The following is an 18085-nucleotide window of genomic DNA, read 5'->3' on the forward strand; positions in this document are numbered from 1 at the left end:
TTGACAAGAGAGAAAAGACAAGTGTTGAAGGAAAGATGTGAAGGTAAGAAGGCCACATAGAAAAAGTTTGAGTGGAAAGAAAAGGAAGCAACAGAGGAGAGTATGGAAAGGCTCTTTCCCAAGCAACTAATTGGGAAATTGAGTTCGTGATTCAATGGTCAGAAAGGTGTGTCTGAGGTAGACTCGCCAAAAGAATTGTGCGGGTGCCAAACAGAAAGAGAATAGAAGGATGATAGGAAAGAGCAAAGCAGCACCATCCACGTTCCTTCTCACATTCCCATAGGGTTTTCTGTAACCGCTTGGTCAAGTACCCAACTAGTGGAGTGCTGACAGCAAGTGGACATGCTAGGTATTGTGAAGAAGGAGGCAAGTGATTACAGGCTTTAGAGGCGCAAAGGTCTTTGTTAGGTTTGGACATGGGAATATCCAATAACAAGGATAGGCATGATATAAGCGTGGTACCAGCATACCATGACACCATAAGCATATGCACATACTCCTAGAAAGCATTCCGTAAATCTTGTAAGTTACAAAATTGACAGATGGAAGACCATGAATTGTGTCGTAGACACAAAGGGCAGCGAGCAAGAAATACAAGTGAGTGGTGGCCACGAATGGAATCGGGTATGGAACCCTTCGCTTTAATGAACCCATCTGGGGGCAAGGAAATTAGCCTCTCAACGTGATGCTTCTCAGGAAGCTACAGTCTGATAGGGGTATACTATTGAAGCCTGCCCAATAGATGTTACCTCTCTAATCCCGACGACTAGTGACCATGACGGTGGAAATCAAGCCTTGCCGCCTTTCTTTACTGGCACCATCTTCTCATATATCTTCAACTGCGTAGGGCGATACATGGCTTCCTCGGCCTGTTCAAGCCACGCCACTCGTACGGGCGAGACGTGCTGTTGAACGTACTCGACGAGAGCCCTGGACATAGGGGCACCAACCCGGACGCCGACCGACGAAACCCTCGGAATGCCGAGGCAAGCGCTGAGCTTCTCGGCGCATGGCTTCGAGTACCCCACAAGCCGCGTCGGAGGAGCAGTTGGCGAGCTCTTGGAGGCAACGGCGACCATTTGAGGCAGTTGGCAGTTGAAAGCGGATGACTGCCCTGAGCGAGCGACAAACACAACGGAATAGGGAGTAGGTAAGCTTGCCATGGTGTTGTTATCGCCGGAGGCTTCCGAGGTTTGCTGTCCTGTTGCAAGCCTTTCTAGGTTACGAGTGATACTCGTGAGACCGACGTCAACGAAGGAGGCGAGCTCAGGCACGGGCGGGCGTTCGCTCTTGGCTGGTTCCTTCGAAGCCATCCTACCTTCTTTTCTCTTCCTCTTGGCCGCTCGCTTGCCTTCTGAGGGCTTGACATGCCTCTGGCGATGTTGGCCCAAAGGAGACAAAAGACTGTATTTCATGTCAGCGAGCTCAGAGGTCTCAAGCAAGGAGAAAGAATGTTTGTCGGGTGGCACAGGAAAGGCCTACACGTACCTGCAGAGTAATTCTAAAATTACGTCTTGATCTTCAGGAACAATCTCTGGCCTATCGCCCATTAGCATTAACGAGAACGAGGATATTGGGGGCAATAACATCATACCATTGTGTTGCTGAGAAGGGGGTGTCAACCGAATACACCAGCTTCTTCCGTAGTTGCGCGGCCATGATGTAATTTCGTAAGAAACCACAAAATACGTCTCTGTTCTCTTTCAGCGGCAAGACAAGCAGGGTGCCCAATGGATCCAACACCACCTGTCTGGCAGGACGTTGGTGGTAGTGGGGATTGAGATTGCAGCGAACCCTGGATCGTCTCCGTGAGAAGCCAGCAACGGTAGGGCTGCAGAATGCGGAGAACGGCCAATGCCAAGACGGTGTGAGTTGCGATTCGCAGTGTTGAGCTCCTGGGCAATAGCAGGTGTTCCAATCAGATAGCACAGGGTTGGATTAAAGCATCAATGCTGGTGTGTGTCAGTCGTGGACGAAATGAAAGGCAAAAATAAAACTCGTCAGTCAGAAACGACGGATCAAGCTAATTGGCCTTAGCGGCCGATAGCCTGGCCGATAAGCGAGATGGACGGGTGGCACTAGCGCCACATGAGACTATTGGGGGGGAAACGAGACGAACAGATAAGAGCTTCAGACCAACGAAGGATTTCAACAACGATATCAGGACGCTGAGAAAAACATGCGGAACAGTCACACACTGCGCTTTCAAGAGATACAATCGCATAGGTACTCTCAAAAGACTACATAGTCTGTCACAGCGTTTCACTTTGGTCTCCTCGCTGGACGTCAGCCCCAGCAAGCACGGAAACATGAGTGTTGGGGTCGTTGAGGTACCTACGCAGCAGGGACAAGGGCCACAGAGATGCCGGCCCCGCATGAGCTCCAAGTCTCCCGGGGAGCACGGACAGCGGCGAGATGAAGAGCCGAGCAAGGGGCGGCGAGAGGCCGAGTGCTACGTTGAGTATCAACGGACAGGACGCCGTTGGTGGATAATACATCCGTCGGTAGGTAGCCCCAAAGTGTCATCTGGTCGTTTACGAAGCAGAAGCATTCCAGACCCCATAAGAAAGAGAACCGAAGCGTTGATCGAAGCGTTAGCTCGACCACACTGGATTACGCAAGGTACTCGGGATGGGCAGGCAGGAAGAGGACGGGGCGAACAGGCATTCCTCTAGATTTGCTGCCTGCCCGGGGTTGATTGTTTCTCAATCGAGCAGTTAGCTCATGCTGTCGTGACCCCATCAGACGCTACCAATTCATGACACCACTGACTCCCAGGCTGCCTAGAGAAAGAGAGGTAAGACGAGTCAGACTGATTGACACACGCCGCAGCCGCCGATATTAGCTTTGGGTTGGTTCTCGCGACCAAGTCCCAGAGGTGTTTTGCGGACCATCTATCCCTGTGTTTTGGCCAACCACGGCCTTAAGCATAAGCGCGAGCACATCCGTCACCCTGGAGGAACAAGCCACCCGAAAAACCTATGAGATTTCTTTGGTACCAGGTAGTAGTGCAAGACAGCTGCTGGTCATCCATCGCTTTCTTCCCCTTCATATGAACTAGAGCCACGCATCACGTCAAAGAAAACCAGCATCCCTACGTAGAAGGGAGTCAACCTCCTTGTTCATCTCAGACGACAATACAAGGGTTGACAGTTTCTTGTCGCTCATCGTTTGTGCAGCTCACAGCTGCAGGCTTATTGACTTGTCGCAGCATTACCTCGTCAGCAAAGCTCAAGCTCGGCACCTTGAGGTAAGAGCAGCACCAAAAAGTCGAATACGCGATTTGAAGAGAAAACCGAGGCAACTGACGTAATTTGGACTCACACAGGGCTGCCTCTCCTCCATTTCTTTTTTTTTTTCGTCCTTGGTCATCGTCGGAACGCGACGCGCCTTCCTTCTTCAACCTCTCACTTCACCTGCAGGTACCTTCTCGCCTGCCTTGCTCAGTCCGCCGTCCCCACTTTCGGTGTTCACCATTGAGCCACACCACATCGACTTTACACGGCACCGTCACCCCGCACCCGCCAACTTCAGCGCCTCAATTATCGTCCAAAAGCTTCTGGCAGCATCAAACCTCTTGCCGACGGAAGCTGTCCCCAAATCGGAGGCTCAGAAAGGTGCAGTAACCTTTTCTTCTCTCTATGCCTGGAATGGCGTGCTTTTAATGGGAGGAAATACCCGGCAACATTCTAACTTTTCTTCTTTTTTTTCTCCCCTTCCAGGTATCCTTTTCTATTTCATCCATGGAAAGCCAATCTTGTGCCCAGGCCTTTCCACGTTAGCAACTCGCTGATAAGCTAAGCCAAGGTAAGCTCAGAGCTCCATCGCCCACCGTCGCCCACCATGAAAAGAAAAGAAAAGAAAAAGGTACTTCTCGTACCTGGGCCGTTTACCTGCACACCTCACCCAAAACCGAGTGACAAAAAGTACTCATTCCCGTCCTCCCAGCCCTTGAGGTCATAAGGCATTACCTCATCATCCCTCCACCCCCATCAGCCCGTCTCCAAACAGACGAGCAACTATCCGCCCCCCTCCCCCTCCAAAGTACAGCTCCCAGCTCTAGTGGATTCACGTTGTTCACATCTGCGCCCGCACTGCACCGCGTCTCCTGCGAGCGCCGAAAAAGGCTGACGTACAATCCCTGCTCCCCCCAAAAGCCCACCTTCAACACGCCTTTCCTTTGCCTTGTTGGACCTCAGCCTGCACCTCGCTATCGTTACCGTCACCTCGACATCTTAGCGCCACTCTCTCATTCTTTTTTTTCCATCCTCCATTCTACCTCGACGACGGAACTGCTGCCAAGCCTCGTCACCAGTCTTCATTCACTTCAGAAAATTAGCACATCATCACTGCCCACACGTACTTTGCCATCCGCTTTGATCATCACTACGGACAGGGGAAAAAACCACATGCTAATTTTGGCCAGCTGCTGCCGAGTCGTCTCTCGCGCCCGAGTGACGTCTCTGGAGCTCCAGGATCCGCGTTGCAACACCTCATTGCACCAGCCAGATGGACCAGCCTACAGGATCTTCGGAAGCAGAACGCGCGGTCTCCTCAGAGCCTAGCTCAACGAGACCGAACCCTTTTACCGAAGGCGACGATTCTTCTCGGAAACGGCGCCGAACCTCGATGTCTGGCGGCTCTCGCAGCCTCTCTGTCGAAACCACAAAGTCGGACCGCGATACTTCAAGCTCCTCCAACGCACACCACGCCGACGACGCTGCCACACAAGACTCTGCCATGAAAATAGACACCAGCCCCTCCACGCCGCAGACGCCAGAGCGGCAGTCGACTGCACCAGAGCCCGCAACCGAGCCAGCTTCGAGCCGGGTCACGATAAACCTGCGCAATACTGCCCAGCCCGAGCCTTTCTCCTCATCCCCCGTCTCCCCGACGCCGCACACATTGCCAGGCCGGCCGACCGAACCACCAGAGAGGTCCAAGAAGAGTCTGGAAGACTTGGAAGAAGTTGACATGGGTCAAGCTCCCATTGAGATCACAGACACCCCGCCTTCTTCCTCTTCAAGCCCGCAGAGTCCTGAGGTGGAAGTGGTTGCCATACCTGACGACGATCAGGATGCTCCGTTCGACGAGGAGGTCGGCATCATTCGCGAGGATGCGGCGTCCTTTGATCCGACACCCGATTTCCCATACCATGATGCCCATGAGTCGTTGCCGGAAACGGTTGGAAAGCTGGTTAACTACCTCTCTTCTCGTAAGTCCGACTTGCATTGGTGAATGGTTTCTAGTTGAGGTTCTGACTGGGTCCAGAAGCGCCGCCAGAGGAGGGTGTTTTGGAGTCTCTGCGTTCTTGGACAATCCAATACACAAAATACGTCGGTATCGTCGGGACGAGAGCCGCCTATGAGTCTCAAGTGGCTTATCATACATTCTGGCACATGTTTCCAGAGATTGCATGGGTATTGTCTAACAGAAAGTAAGTACATAGCTCGCCCCGTCAATGAAGGAAGGTGAAGCAGAATTACTCACACTGCTTTCACAGACAACCTGTCTCTGCGGAATGCCGGCAGATCATCGCCGACTTCTTCATAGCCTACTCGAGAATGGCCGCCTACTTCGTTGAATTCGATCTTCTCACTGCTCAGGCATTCCGGGCATCCTCAGACGACGAGCCCCGCCAACCAGAGTTCCTTCTTTACCGGTTTTTACAGCCACTGACATCCTTCGCCAGAAGAGAACACAATCGAATCCAGAATGGTCAGCTACATGAAGAAGAGATGCTTGGTACGGAGATGATGAATACATTTCAGTCGGGAACCGGAAGTATCAAAGGGTTGATCAAGCTCGCCCAGATGCATGTGAGCAACACGTCGAAGTACCAGCATCTGATGGATGTGCTTTCACCCATTTGCAACGTTGCGGCCCTCATCCTCCAGAAGACCATTCAAGGCATTTACCCTGATGCCCCTTCTTCGAGCCTGGAAACTGCGAAAAACCGCCTGGCGGACGGCCATACCTTGTACCACCTGGTTGCGGATGCCTTGCACAGAACGATTGAAAACAAGGTGACACAACTCTCGAACGAAATGACGCAGGGTCTTGTCACTTCCCTATCGGATATCCTCAAAATCTCCTTGGGCAGCGACCATAGACTGGCTACAGAGCGGCTCAAAGCACACCGGCAAGCACATCCCGACCTGCCCCATCGGTTCACGCCGGAGGCCATCTCCTCGGAATGGCGATTGGGCGTGTTTGGGAAGCTGATCACGTCAAGCCAGATGCAACTGCGTGTTATGGCGGCCTCGACCATGTGTCATGATCTGGTCACATGCTGGAAAAGGTACAATGACAACGAAGACGAGGACTGCAAGCTCTTTTTGAACTACGTGGCTGAATATCTTCTTGGGACCAAGCTGGTCGACTACATCCTGGGTCCAACCTGTCATCCCGAAATTACCGTCGAGAGCGGCAACATCGTGGGCTTCTTGGTGGTCACCCGCTTCTACCGCAGCGAGCAAACAGACTTGCTCTGGCAGACAATCACGACCACGCAGGACCCACGTGTGTCAGAAGCCCTGATTCGTATGACAACGACCATCGTCAATCTGTTCTACAAAGAGGAGCTGCTCTACTTGTGCGAAAAGTTGCAAACCTTACCGATAGAAAACTTCACCCCGCCCGTACGAGGCCTTTGCGAGAACAGCCTCAGAGCCCTCCAGACTAAGATTCAGCTCGCGGGAGAAAACCAGAGCGTCCTGCCGCTGAGGATCTGCATCCGGCTTCTGCGGGAGTCCTCGGTATACGTTTCGGATTCGGCTGTTGCTCATCCCGACGTTCACCACTTTGCTTTAAACAAACTGAGAGAGCTCGTGAGAGATGGCATTGAGCCTGAAATTCGCAGAGAAATCTATCACGACTGCATCAAGGACATAGCCTCGAAAACGCCCACGACATTAGGAACCTTGTCGTGCCTTTCGGTGGCCTTGCGGCCCGCTGTGGCTTCAGAGTTGCGCGTGCTGACCACGGAACACAACCTGACCCTGTTGCTGGTAGACGAGCTTGAGCATGCGATCAAGCAAGGCAAGCAAGCTGGCATCCGAAGGATTATTGGTGGAACCTTTAACCATCCCCGCAGGGACCTCATTGCAAACATTCTGGTCCACGAGCCCTCCACAATTACATCGGGCCTTGGACCGCGCCTATGGGACATGCTTGTTGGTCATGGCGCCGCCTGTCAGGACGATCGGGACGATGGATGGAAGATCCTCAACGCCACCCCAAAGACGGCCCACGGAAACCCGTTCCTTTCGGTCTGCTTCAGTGAGTATCTGCCAAGTCTTCCTCGTGACTGCCTCTGCGGAGGTGCTCTGGAGTTTGTGAGGAACGCAGTGCTCCCTCGCGTCAACGAGATCAACGACATCATTTTGGATGATGGTGAAAGTCTTGCGCAGAGTGGGGTCGAGCAACTCTGGCGTATGATTCTCGATGCCGAGGATGCCGCAATCGTGGCCAAGGAAATGACACTAGTTGATGCCGCGATCCAGACGCTTGTGGGCGACATCTATGTCGACAGCGAGTCCATTTTGGCGTACCCGCACCACAGGGCTTGTCAGGTTCACTTGGGACTTGTAGCTCGCTGCCTTGAGCAAATGGAAGACTCTGCGAAGAGGCTGGAGGCTTTCAACGACGACACCCGGAGCGGTGACGATGAGCCCATGGTTATTGTGGCAACCGAAGAGCAGATGCTGGAACAGGAACGCATTTTCACACGATCTCTTGCAGTTCTTCGGCACTTTTTGAATGCGCACCAGGCCAAGGCTCATTTCTCTGCACCCGACCTTCGTGCTCTGACGCCTGGCTCGCCAAGCGTGGCCGAAGGTGAGCCTGCTGAGCTCAAATTTCAGTCTTTCGATGGCAATACTCAGACGGACATCATGCCCCTCGAGGTTGGGAGACAGAACACCGCTGCATCTCTACTGGCGAGCATTCGCCAAGCGACTGGCTTCGACAACTATCGGATCTACTACCGGGGTCACCCCTTCGCTCCCAACGAAAGCGATGTCTGCCGGTCTCTCGAAGAATTGAAAATCCACGACGGCCTAATCTTGGTCAAACGGGAGGAGACTGGCACAGCCATGGCATCTAGGATCAAGCCAGGCGCCTCCCTGTTGGAGATTGAGATCCTGGGCCACTTCGATCAGCTATGGAACTACTTGAGTATGCAGGAAGTTATTGCCGCAGAGGTATGCATCTTTGTTTTTGCATCAAGTGCCATCAAGCTGACATCGCCGCAGATTCACTCCTTCCTTACCAAATTACCTGCCGACGCTCACATGCTAGCTGCCTTCGACTCACCAGACACATCGTATCAGCAGATTTTCCCTTCGGGGCAGCCTTTCAAGTCGCTTTATGCCCTATACGCCATGACGGAGTATATCGCCACGGCTGGTCGTCGGCTGAGAGAAGTGCAGTCATCTATATCTGATGCAGATGATGCCAGAGTTGGGACATACCTCGAAGCGCTAACCCGAGTGAGAGCCCTGGTTGTGGCGGCAATTTCTGACCGTGACATTCTGGTAGGCTGTGCCTCGGAAGCTCTAAAGAATCGGTTAACGTTCAACTTGATGAACGTATACGGGCTGACTTTTAAAGGTAACATGCGATAGTCTCTTGATCATGACACCTTCTAACACTACCACAGATCCTGATCTCATTGGAATCGAGATTCCTCCCAGTCCCGTGGCCATAGCACCTGCGGACCGCCTCATTGAAATTCTCTGGTCGGCGGTCACCGCGCCAGGCCACACGAGCCTTATTCCCCTGATCGCATCGACATTCTCTGCAGTTCTTCGCAGTGCTTCCGTCGACACTGCTTTCTGGGTATCCTTGAAAGCTGTGCCAAGTCTTGAGGAGTTGTTGGGAGTTTTGCTTTTGGATGAGCCTTCCGAGGCAATCCGTGCTAATATCGCCAAGCTCCTTGAGGAAAGGGTCATCTCTCCTGACGAGTATGTCCATCTGGCTGACAGTCATTCATTCGTTGCCGTCTGACACAACCAACAGGTCTTCCCCGAATACTATCTCGCTCTGCGAATTTCTCTGGCCGATACTTCACCGGCTTATTCCAAAGGCGGCGAAGTCCCCAAAGCAATGCAGACAAGTCTTTGGCCTGTCTCTGTCACTTTTGCGCGAAATGGCTTTCGAATATGCCTTCGTTGTAGACATCCCTGCCTTGGCAAGCGATTGCGGGAGGCTTCTTCTCGAGCACGAATCATCGGAAGTGAGTAACACTGCTATTATCTTTCGGAACCTCTCTGCTAATAAACCCAAGCAACTGGGTCATGGCGGATACAAAGACGCCGTAGCCGACGGTTTGGTGAAGCTCTTACAGAGTTGCCTGAATGAAGGGTCCGATGTTGATCTGGAGAACAGCCTGCCAGCGTAAGTCAGCCAGAGGCCAAAACGACCGAGGCAGGCAATGCTAACCTGTCGCAGAAACCTCGGGAAGAAGCTCTTCTGGAGACACTTGTTCCCCCCTCCTGGACAGCATGGCTTGACTTCAAGTCGATCCTGCATCCTATCGACCGAAACTAGATCGATTCTGTGCAAAATCATCTTCGACCTAGTCAGGGATCGAGATCGTGAGTTTACAGTTATGCTTGAGGACCTCGAAAAGCTAGTGCCTTTCGACGAGTTCGATATTGGTATGTCCCCCCAGTCTGCCACTATTTCTCGCAATGGCTTACAGGATGATAAAAGACCCGTACCTTTACGAGCTACAGCCTCAGTTCGACCGAATGTCTGCCGTGAGAGCGCCCTGCGGGTATGCTGGACTTCGCAACCTGTCCAACACATGCTATCTCAACTCGCTGTTTACACAGCTTTTTATGAACACAGGGTTCCGCCAATTCATGATGAACGCTCGCGTTCCAAGCCAGGCCAACACGCATGCGCTGCTCAGAGAAACCCGGAAGCTATTTGCGTTCATGCAAGAAAGTTCTCGGAAATTCATCGACCCAAGCTTGCTTGTCGGTTCGATCAAGACGTACGAGGAGACAATCATCGATGTACATAACCAGATGGACGTTGACGAGTTCTACAACCTGCTTTTCGATCGCTGGGAAGGACAGCTCTCGACGGCGGATGACAGAAAGGCCTTGAGGTCCTTCTATGGTGGCCAACTTGTCCAGCAGGTTGCTTCCAAGGAATGCGATCACATCTCCGAGCGACTTGAGCCATTCTCGGCCATCCAGTGCGACATCAAGGGCAAGAGCACGCTTCAGGATAGTCTCCAGGCTTACGTCGACGGCGAAATCATGGAAGGAGACAACAAGTACAAGTGTTCGAGCTGCGACCGGCACGTGGATGCGGTCAAAAGGGCTTGCTTGAAGGACATCCCAGACAATCTGATCTTCCATCTCAAACGGTTTGATTTCAATCTTCGGACCTTGATGCGGAGCAAGATTAACGATCACTTCTCGTTTCCCACGAAGATTGACATGCGCCCGTACACCATCGACCATTTGGGATCTCCGTCTGAGTCTGGCGAAGAGGACATCTTCGAGCTGGTCGGCGTACTCGTTCACGCAGGCACGGCAGAGTCTGGCCATTATTACTCGTACATCCGAGAGCGGCCGACTGCGGCCTCCTCGGAGACATGGTTCGAATTCAACGACGACGTCGTTTCCCCCTGGGATCCAGCAAAAATGGAAGAGTCGACTTTTGGCGGCACGGATGGGTCTGCGGAGACTGGCATTTCCTACGACAAGACGTACAGCGCATACATGCTTTTCTACCAACGGTCCTCAGTTCTTAGAGCGGAGCAGGAGAAGCTGCAGAGCCTCTCGCTGACTACTCCACTGAAAATGGACGTACCCGCCGAGGTTGCCGACCACATCAACGGCGAGAATGCAGTCCTACTTCGACGGCATTGCCTCTACGACCCGAGCCACTCAAAGTTTGTGCTCCGCATGTTCCAACATGCAAAGATGCGTAATGGTGGCAATTGCTCAAGCATGCATATAATCGAGCAACATGCCATGCACATGCTTCTCGGCCACCTCGACCAGGTTGCCTCCCGGACCAAGGATCTCCCCTATTTCGAGCTGTTCCGTGATGAGATTGAGCATGCCGTCGTCAACTGTGCTAAGTGCGCCGTGGACTTCTTCGAATATTTTCAGGAGAGGCATGAGGCGTTTCGGCAGCTTCTTCAGAGAAATCCCGATTGCAACGTCAGATACTCGGTCGGATGCCTGTTCATCACAGCCTTGCGGCAGATCAAGACCTCCAAGCCCGAGATCTGGGGGCTGTCCCAGGCAGACATGGTCGAGGATCCTGTCATGATGCAAGTTGTGCAAATGTTCGATACACTCTGGAGCAACTTCCACGCTAATATCCGGTCGTGGCCCGAGGTCTTCCAGACCATCCTAGCCTTCGCACAAATGGGTCCGCTGGAGACGGCCGTGCTTATGTCGGAGGACTGGTTCTTCAGAGTCTTGCGCATCGTCTTCGCTGACACCAACATGGACCTTCCCAGCAACTACGCCCGAATGCTGACCAATGTCATCCGCCGGATAAACAATACGCGTTCCACCTCGTATGAGATGATCATCCAGCTCATCGACCACTTCATGGACGCCTTGGAGGACGTTATAGATATTCACACCATTGTGGAAACACATGAGATGCGTTTGGAGATCTACATGGAGCATCAGGCACCCAAGATGTCTTGGACGCCCGACGAAGTAAACGTTCTCACCCATGAATGGAACAAAGGAACGGGCAGCACTTTTGTGAAGAAGCTGGTCGACCTCGACCAGGAGCCCATCTACACAGCGTCCATCATCAAGCGCATGATTCACCTGAACCCCGACATGAACCAAAAAGTATTTTTAGCTATTAAGAGCATGATTACAGGCCAAGTGGTACAGTATTCGATGACGCCCTACATCAGAACCGCCGTGCTGTTCTCCGAGGAAAGTAGCAATGCGGGCTGCGTCCAGGCGCTGTTCCGGCACGTCGCCTATCAGTGCAGAAACCTGCAAAACACGGACGGCAAAGCCTTTCTCGACTTTTTCAGACTCGCCTACGCCAGCCTGCAGAACGAACGAGAAGAGGTTAGGGCCGCTCGTTACCCTCTGTACATGGAGCACGTTCCCATATGGGCACCCTCGCTGCTGGGCTACTATGACGCAGAGGTGCGGCGGGGGGCGGAGGAATTCTTGTCTCTGTGGTTTGCAAACCACGAAGCGGCTGAGGACAACGACGACAGTATGGCGGTTATGTTGAACGCGGTGGCCCGGAGGCTTGCTATGAACTGCCTCATATACCTTAGAGAGCATGTTGTGCAGAGGCGCGCCCAGGTGGCCAAGCAGTCCACCGAACCCCTACTTGCCGTAATTGCCAAGTGCGAGCCGTTCTTCACAAGTGGGGCGGGAGTCAACGGGATGGGGCTCATCATGTACGAAGACTTCCAAGAGCTCTACCGCTGTAAGTCACGGACGGATCAAGCCTCGGCTGGACGGCTGCTAACGTGTGACCTAGCTGTTATTGACCCGCTGCGACGCATGACAGTGGAAGAATTGGAGGATGAGGGTTCCGGTATGTCCCCAGGACTCTACAGTGACACGGACACCCTCGGCTCAGAATCGTGATGGCTGACTGGAACGGCGGTCAAGACTGGGAGAATTCATGCGGATCCTCGGAGCAGCTGGAGAGCCTTGCAGATATCAGCATGCAGGCGGCTGGTGACCTGCCAGAGTCGGACCTGCAGTGACGGGAAGCCAACACATACATGCCTTTGACGAACTGAATGACTACGGCATTGCTTGAAGACGTTTTCGTTGTGCGAAATGGTCGGAAACAGTCCGACCACGCAAGGAGTCTGGGAAATGAGGAGTCTTCGCTTGGGACGGATTCTGGGATCGGCAGCACAAAGCGCTATACAGGGTGATGAGGGCTTCTTGCATTTCAGCGGCGCGTCGGCGTTTTACGGACCCAGGGATGGGTAAAAGTTTTCTTGCGTCTCAACGAGGACAGCAACGGCCAAGGGCGTGGAGTGCGATGGTCTGGTTTCCAGCCAGCCGGCCAGCCAGCTCTTGATCGTAAGAAAGGGGGGGGGGGGGGGGGGGGGGGGGGCGTTGGATGGTGATTGACATGCCACGTACGACCAGTTAGTAGACCGCTATTGTTCCGTCAAGGGGGCGATGGGGTATGAGGTCCATGTTAGGGCCCGGACCATACCTGTGCACGATGGTCTTGCATGCAGGCATACTTAGCAACATAGAATTGTAAAACTTATTTTTGGCACGCCATGGGGAACATGGACAAAGTACCTGTAGAAACAAGAGAAAGGGGTGGGGACTACATCGTGGGAGTGGGCACAGACTTGTGAGCGTGAATGAATGTCACCATGCCAGGCCCGTTGGCGGCTTTGACTTAGCAAGTGATAAGGTGGACCAGTGAACAAGTAGACAAAGGAATGTGATGGCATGCAGAGAAGTCCGTCCGCGCTCAACGCAGATGGGGCGACGATTCCATTATTAGGTTTCTCCGGGCGGTTCAGGGTGTATGAGGGGGTATGAGGGGGAGAAAAACAATAACGCAAGATGATGTGCAGAAGGAGATTACTTCGTAGAGAGATAAGAGGCAATTTGGGTTCCCGCGGTGGTATCCCGCCATTTTGCTAGCCGCCGTGGATACCCTAAGCTAAGGTAGCAGTCGGTCAAACCGACCAGGGTAGTTGACAGCTGCTGCCGAATAGGGAAAGTCGAAGGGTGCCCTTCCGGGCGGGGGCACGTCCCTAGCAATTACGGATGTCAACTCGCATACGGAGTACACAGTATGCATATGTCACACGTGGGGAATTGTCTTGGGCTTTTTTTTTTTTTTTTTTTTTTCTCTCTTTCTCTATCTTTTTGTTCGGTCCGAGCGGGGGGGGAAGGGAAGGGTAGGTGAAGCAGGATTTAGGGGAATGGAGGGTCCATTTGGCTTCTGGACGTAGAGTTACGGGTACGGTTGGGCGGCAGCGATTGGCCGCGCCCGGGCGGTGCGCTTACTCTGTCTGGCTGACACTCGAGGTTGCAGCGGGACGAGTCGAAAAAAGTGGTTTCCTGAGAGGATGCGACCACGGCGATGGGCGGGATCAGGTTACCGCCCATTGATGCAATTGTCGTTAGGACTGCAGCACGACACACCAGTGAGCAGCAGCTTTTTCTCTCATCTAAAGTTGTGTAACAGGATGGCATCTGACATTGTTCCATACACGATCAGAGACGGGAAACCGGGTGAGGCCGGGTCTCTCGGGGGTACGGTAAGCTTTGTGGCCCGAATACGGGGATGAGGGGCAGTGTGCTCTCGGGGCATGGGGCCGGCACTTGACAGGACAGTCGACAACGAAGGAGTACCTAGAAGAAGGAAGGGGAGGGGGGCGTTTGGGTGAAACATATGTCCTCGGCTTGGCGGTCGCGTGCGTTGTCCGTGATGCCGTGGATCAATTGCCGCTAGCGGTTTCCGAGGATGGGCGACAATGTTTTACTACAAGCTCACCTTGCCGTGTCAACCGGGCCGATGGGGGAGGGGCGATGTTTGCCGGCGCGTGGCGAAAATCGAAGCTGGAAACGATCGTTGAGGAAGATGGAAAGAGGTCGAAAGAAAGATGCGACAAGCAGCGTGACCGCATGACGCCATCTCGGTAGTTGATGAGTGGCCGGGGCGGCCGGGGCGGGGGCGGGGGCGGCGACGGCGACGGCGGCAGGAGCCCGTGGACGAAGGGCACGAGGGGGAAAAGCCAGGGTTTTGATGGCCGGATAAATCGGGCAGTCTGACGGTTTCATGTGGCCGCGATCAAGAAGGGGTTGTTGGGACGAAGCTTGGGGCTCTAGGTTTGCTGACTTGGGCTGACGTGATGAGTGAGCGGACGCGACGGGCTCGGGTTTCCGAACATCGGCTAGCATTTCCTCTGGATTCGATGCACGACGCGGTTGAGGCCGAGGTGCTGCTTGGCTTCCGGTGTACCGCCATGTTGGGAGGAGGGAGCCAAGGGTCAACGGGCCAGTCAGGCCGGGGCCCGGCATCGATCTCGATCTGGCAGAGCAGGTTGACATGTTCACGAGCCCTGCTGACTGTGGCCGTTAGTGAGGAAGTGTTTGAGCCAAGGATGAGATGGAGTTGAGTCTCGCCAGTTCGCGCGTGACATGGCAAAGTTACCAAAGTGACTAAGAAGGGGGGAGAAGCCAAGACGAAGAGTCAAGACGAAGAAGAACCAAGGTTTCTGCAACGAGTTGGAGATAAGTTTGTTTTTGTTGGCATTGGCCAAGGCGAGGGACGTGCTTGCTTTCTTTCTTTCTTTCTTTCTTCCTTCCTTTTTTCCATTGTCTTCTTTAAGGTTTTGTTGTGTTGGTTTCTACCCTCCTTCTTCTTTCTTCCTTCCATTTTCCTTGTTCAATCCATGCGCTGTCCGTCTCAATGCTCTTCTCTTTGTTGCTCGACGAGTCCGGTGTAGATGAGTTGATGGCTATATTCGACTATTGTTGCAACAATGAGTCCCGCCAAGCTACTTGGCACTGTTTCTACCAGCCCTCGCAGCTGACTGACCGACCGAACGACTGACTGACTTTCCATCTTTCCTTGGCCGTTGGGGTGGGTATAACGGTAGTGCCCGCTAAAGCGAGTCGAAAGAACAGCCCCGGAGGGCTTCTCGGCATTTCTCCCCCAGCATCACTTACGATACGGTGGATGCGGAAGCTGCCAAGGCCAGTCCACAACGTCGTGGGCTGCATGGGGATACGCAATCTATCTCGAGCGGGCACCTCAAAGCGACAAGAGATATATATCCCGCGCAGCAATGCGGTGGGAGAAAGCTCCCTTGGGTAAATTGATGGGCTGTGTCGCGACATGTTGTAGTAGCGAGAGTGGCTTGCGCACCTGTACCCGTCGCCCCACCTGTCATTTTCCCCACGGGAACGTCTGCGACGACCGTGACGGCCGACCTTTCAGGTAAATTAGGCGAAGCCGCCAGGGAGGTAGGTAGGTAGGCACAGGTAGGTAAGCACCTAGGTGCTCATTGTATGCATAGTAACCACTTGCCGCGGCATAACGGTCGTTTGCTACCAAGGCTCCCCCCCATGGCTCGGCAAGGAGGCGAGTCTGCGATAAAGAGGCAGAGACAGACATAGAGAGACGGGGAGAGAAGAGAAAATAACAATGGGTTTCGCCCTAGTTGGTAGTGGAACTGTCGACCCATTCATTGTCTTGCGAGGGGTCCGGTCTGGGAAGCCCTTTACGTGTGCAAGCTGGTTTAATGACTGCCTCTTCTGGAAGCCTTATCGCGATGCCCCAGAGGATGATTGATTCTCTTTGTTTCGAGTCGCGTCCTTTGTTAGATGGGGGGCCGGTCCGCGGGTTCGGCACCCGCGAGTTCGCAGTTATCGCCGCGGTACGTGTGGGCCAATTCCTGAGCTTCTATCTCTCTCGTTTTCTTCTTTCGTGGTGACATTCTGCCGGCGCGTTGATGAAAGGGTGTGGCAGGAAGGCAGGCATCATTCTATTTTTGCGACACTAGAGAGAACGGCGGGCCCGGTATTGCCCCACACCATGCAGGTGATACCCCTGCTCGGCACACGCGCACACAGGAGATCTCGAAGCAGATCCCCACGGCCGCTTCAGCGGCGTCTGATTGGCCCGACCTAGCTAACGGTCGTCGGTTTCGACACTGAAAATAGCATCGTAGCCGCCCAGAAGACGCTACTGCACGCACGAGAGATGGGCGGAAATCTACGATTGGCCATCTTTCTGTTCCAAACGTTCGCTTTCTGCAGATTCGGGGAAAGATAGCCAGATAGTAGGTGCCTCCAAGGTGAGATTTTGGGCAAGAACAAACAAGAAGTAAGTGGCTTTCCCAGCTCCAATTTTGTAGATACGGGAAGTGGACTACCGTGTGATTCGAGTGCAGCTTCCCGTCCTGAGCTGGAAATAGGAAGTGGCCCCATCTACCTAGGTAGCTCACTGACGATGTACCAGCTCTCCGTGAGATTGGCTAGGTATTCACTGCGTAGGCACTCTACGTCGCGCAGCCCATGATACGTGGCAGTGGTTCGCTTAGGGAACAAAGACCCATTCAATATCGAAACCCACGTCATGCTTATCGATGACAGCGGGGGGCCGCGGGGTGCTGGCCGTGACTGGTCGTTGTTGGCGGCACGTTTGATGATGGGCAGAGATAGATGACAGGCGGGGCCAGCTTTGGCTTCTTTCTCGCTCTCCCGCATTCCTCGGCAACGCCTGCCTCTTCCTTACCAGTACATCATGTGCGTGTAGTCGGCCTCGTCCTCATCGTCGTCACCACGGCCTTGATACCATCCCCCGCTCGAGTGACAAAGTCGTCGAATCAGGACGGGGAACCGAGGGAGATCATGAAACAAAAGCTCGCCTGGCCATCCCGTCCTACTGGAATCGCCGCCCCATTCCAGCCCGCGCATGTATTCGTACTCTGTACGTACAAACACAACTCGCCCGCCCGCGCGGCCGCTGGTCGCTTGCCCAGAACCAATAATTAAGCCGTAGCGACCGTGCGTCCCGTCCTTCTCCCATCGCACATGTCATCTTAAAGAGACGGGTTTCATCTTTTTTGGTAAAGGCTGTAGCAATCCACCATGAGTAGGTACATTATTACGAGAGATAAAGTTTTCCCTGGTCAGACGCGCCAACGCCCAGTGAACCCTTATTTTTATCCGGCCTCTAGGGCTCTTCTTTCACACGTCCTCGTGTCCCTTTGGCAGTGGTTCCCCTCCTTTCCCCCCTTTTGCTGCATGGGTACCTTGGGGAGGAGGCAGGGGTACGTGGTGTACATCAACATCATCGACCACACCCACCACGACCCCAGTTGGGTAAGTAGCTGCGGGGAGCACCAATTGTGGGGCAGCCGCCAAAGCCACTCGCTCACACCGTCCGCGGGAGATAGCTGCTTTCCCCTTTGGGACTCTGCCCAAAAAGACCATGTAGCACCAAAGAATGAAAAGACACCCCCCATAAGGCTGTTTTGAGTTGCATCACCATCTTAATGACGAGGTGACTGCCAAGGGGGTTCCCGCATCCAAATGACTCTTGTTTCGGATTTCTTGGGGGGGCG

The 18085-nt window shown here is 53.6% G+C and overlaps 3 protein-coding genes across 3 annotated transcripts; 1 reads left to right on the plus strand and 2 right to left on the minus strand.

The window, feature by feature from the left end:
- Positions 1 to 637: 637 nt before the first annotated feature.
- On the minus strand, positions 638 to 1841 carry LY79DRAFT_247262 (uncharacterized protein). Its single transcript, XM_060551813.1, has 3 exons — positions 1595 to 1841; positions 1489 to 1539; positions 638 to 1404 (listed from the first exon to the last, which is right to left on the minus strand). The coding sequence occupies exons 1-3, from the start codon at positions 1657 to 1659 to the stop codon at positions 789 to 791; spliced, it is 732 nt and encodes a 243-aa protein (XP_060419222.1). The 5' UTR covers positions 1660 to 1841; the 3' UTR covers positions 638 to 788.
- A 2175-nt stretch (positions 1842 to 4016) lies between these two features.
- LY79DRAFT_537435 (ubiquitin carboxyl-terminal hydrolase) lies at positions 4017 to 13072 on the plus strand. The gene is made up of 11 exons (XM_060556676.1): positions 4017 to 5215; positions 5272 to 5437; positions 5504 to 8204; positions 8256 to 8613; positions 8663 to 8966; positions 9022 to 9238; positions 9290 to 9399; positions 9454 to 9662; positions 9718 to 12447; positions 12502 to 12558; positions 12636 to 13072. Exons 1-11 carry the CDS (start codon positions 4510 to 4512, stop codon positions 12731 to 12733), a joined length of 7656 nt encoding a protein of 2551 aa, XP_060419223.1. The 5' UTR covers positions 4017 to 4509; the 3' UTR covers positions 12734 to 13072.
- Positions 13073 to 13864: 792 nt separating this feature from the next.
- On the minus strand, positions 13865 to 15032 carry LY79DRAFT_655741 (uncharacterized protein; the record flags this gene model as incomplete). Its single annotated transcript, XM_060562673.1, has 3 exons — positions 13865 to 14137; positions 14224 to 14363; positions 14506 to 15032. 3 exons carry the CDS (start codon positions 15030 to 15032, stop codon positions 13923 to 13925), a joined length of 882 nt encoding a protein of 293 aa, XP_060419224.1. The 3' UTR covers positions 13865 to 13922.
- Between the last annotated feature and the right edge of the window lie 3053 nt (positions 15033 to 18085).

This window comes from Colletotrichum navitas (genome assembly GCF_030913465.1).
Source record: "Colletotrichum navitas strain CBS 125086 chromosome Unknown LY79scaffold_4, whole genome shotgun sequence".
In the NCBI taxonomy this organism is placed as follows: Eukaryota; Fungi; Ascomycota; class Sordariomycetes; order Glomerellales; family Glomerellaceae; genus Colletotrichum; species Colletotrichum navitas.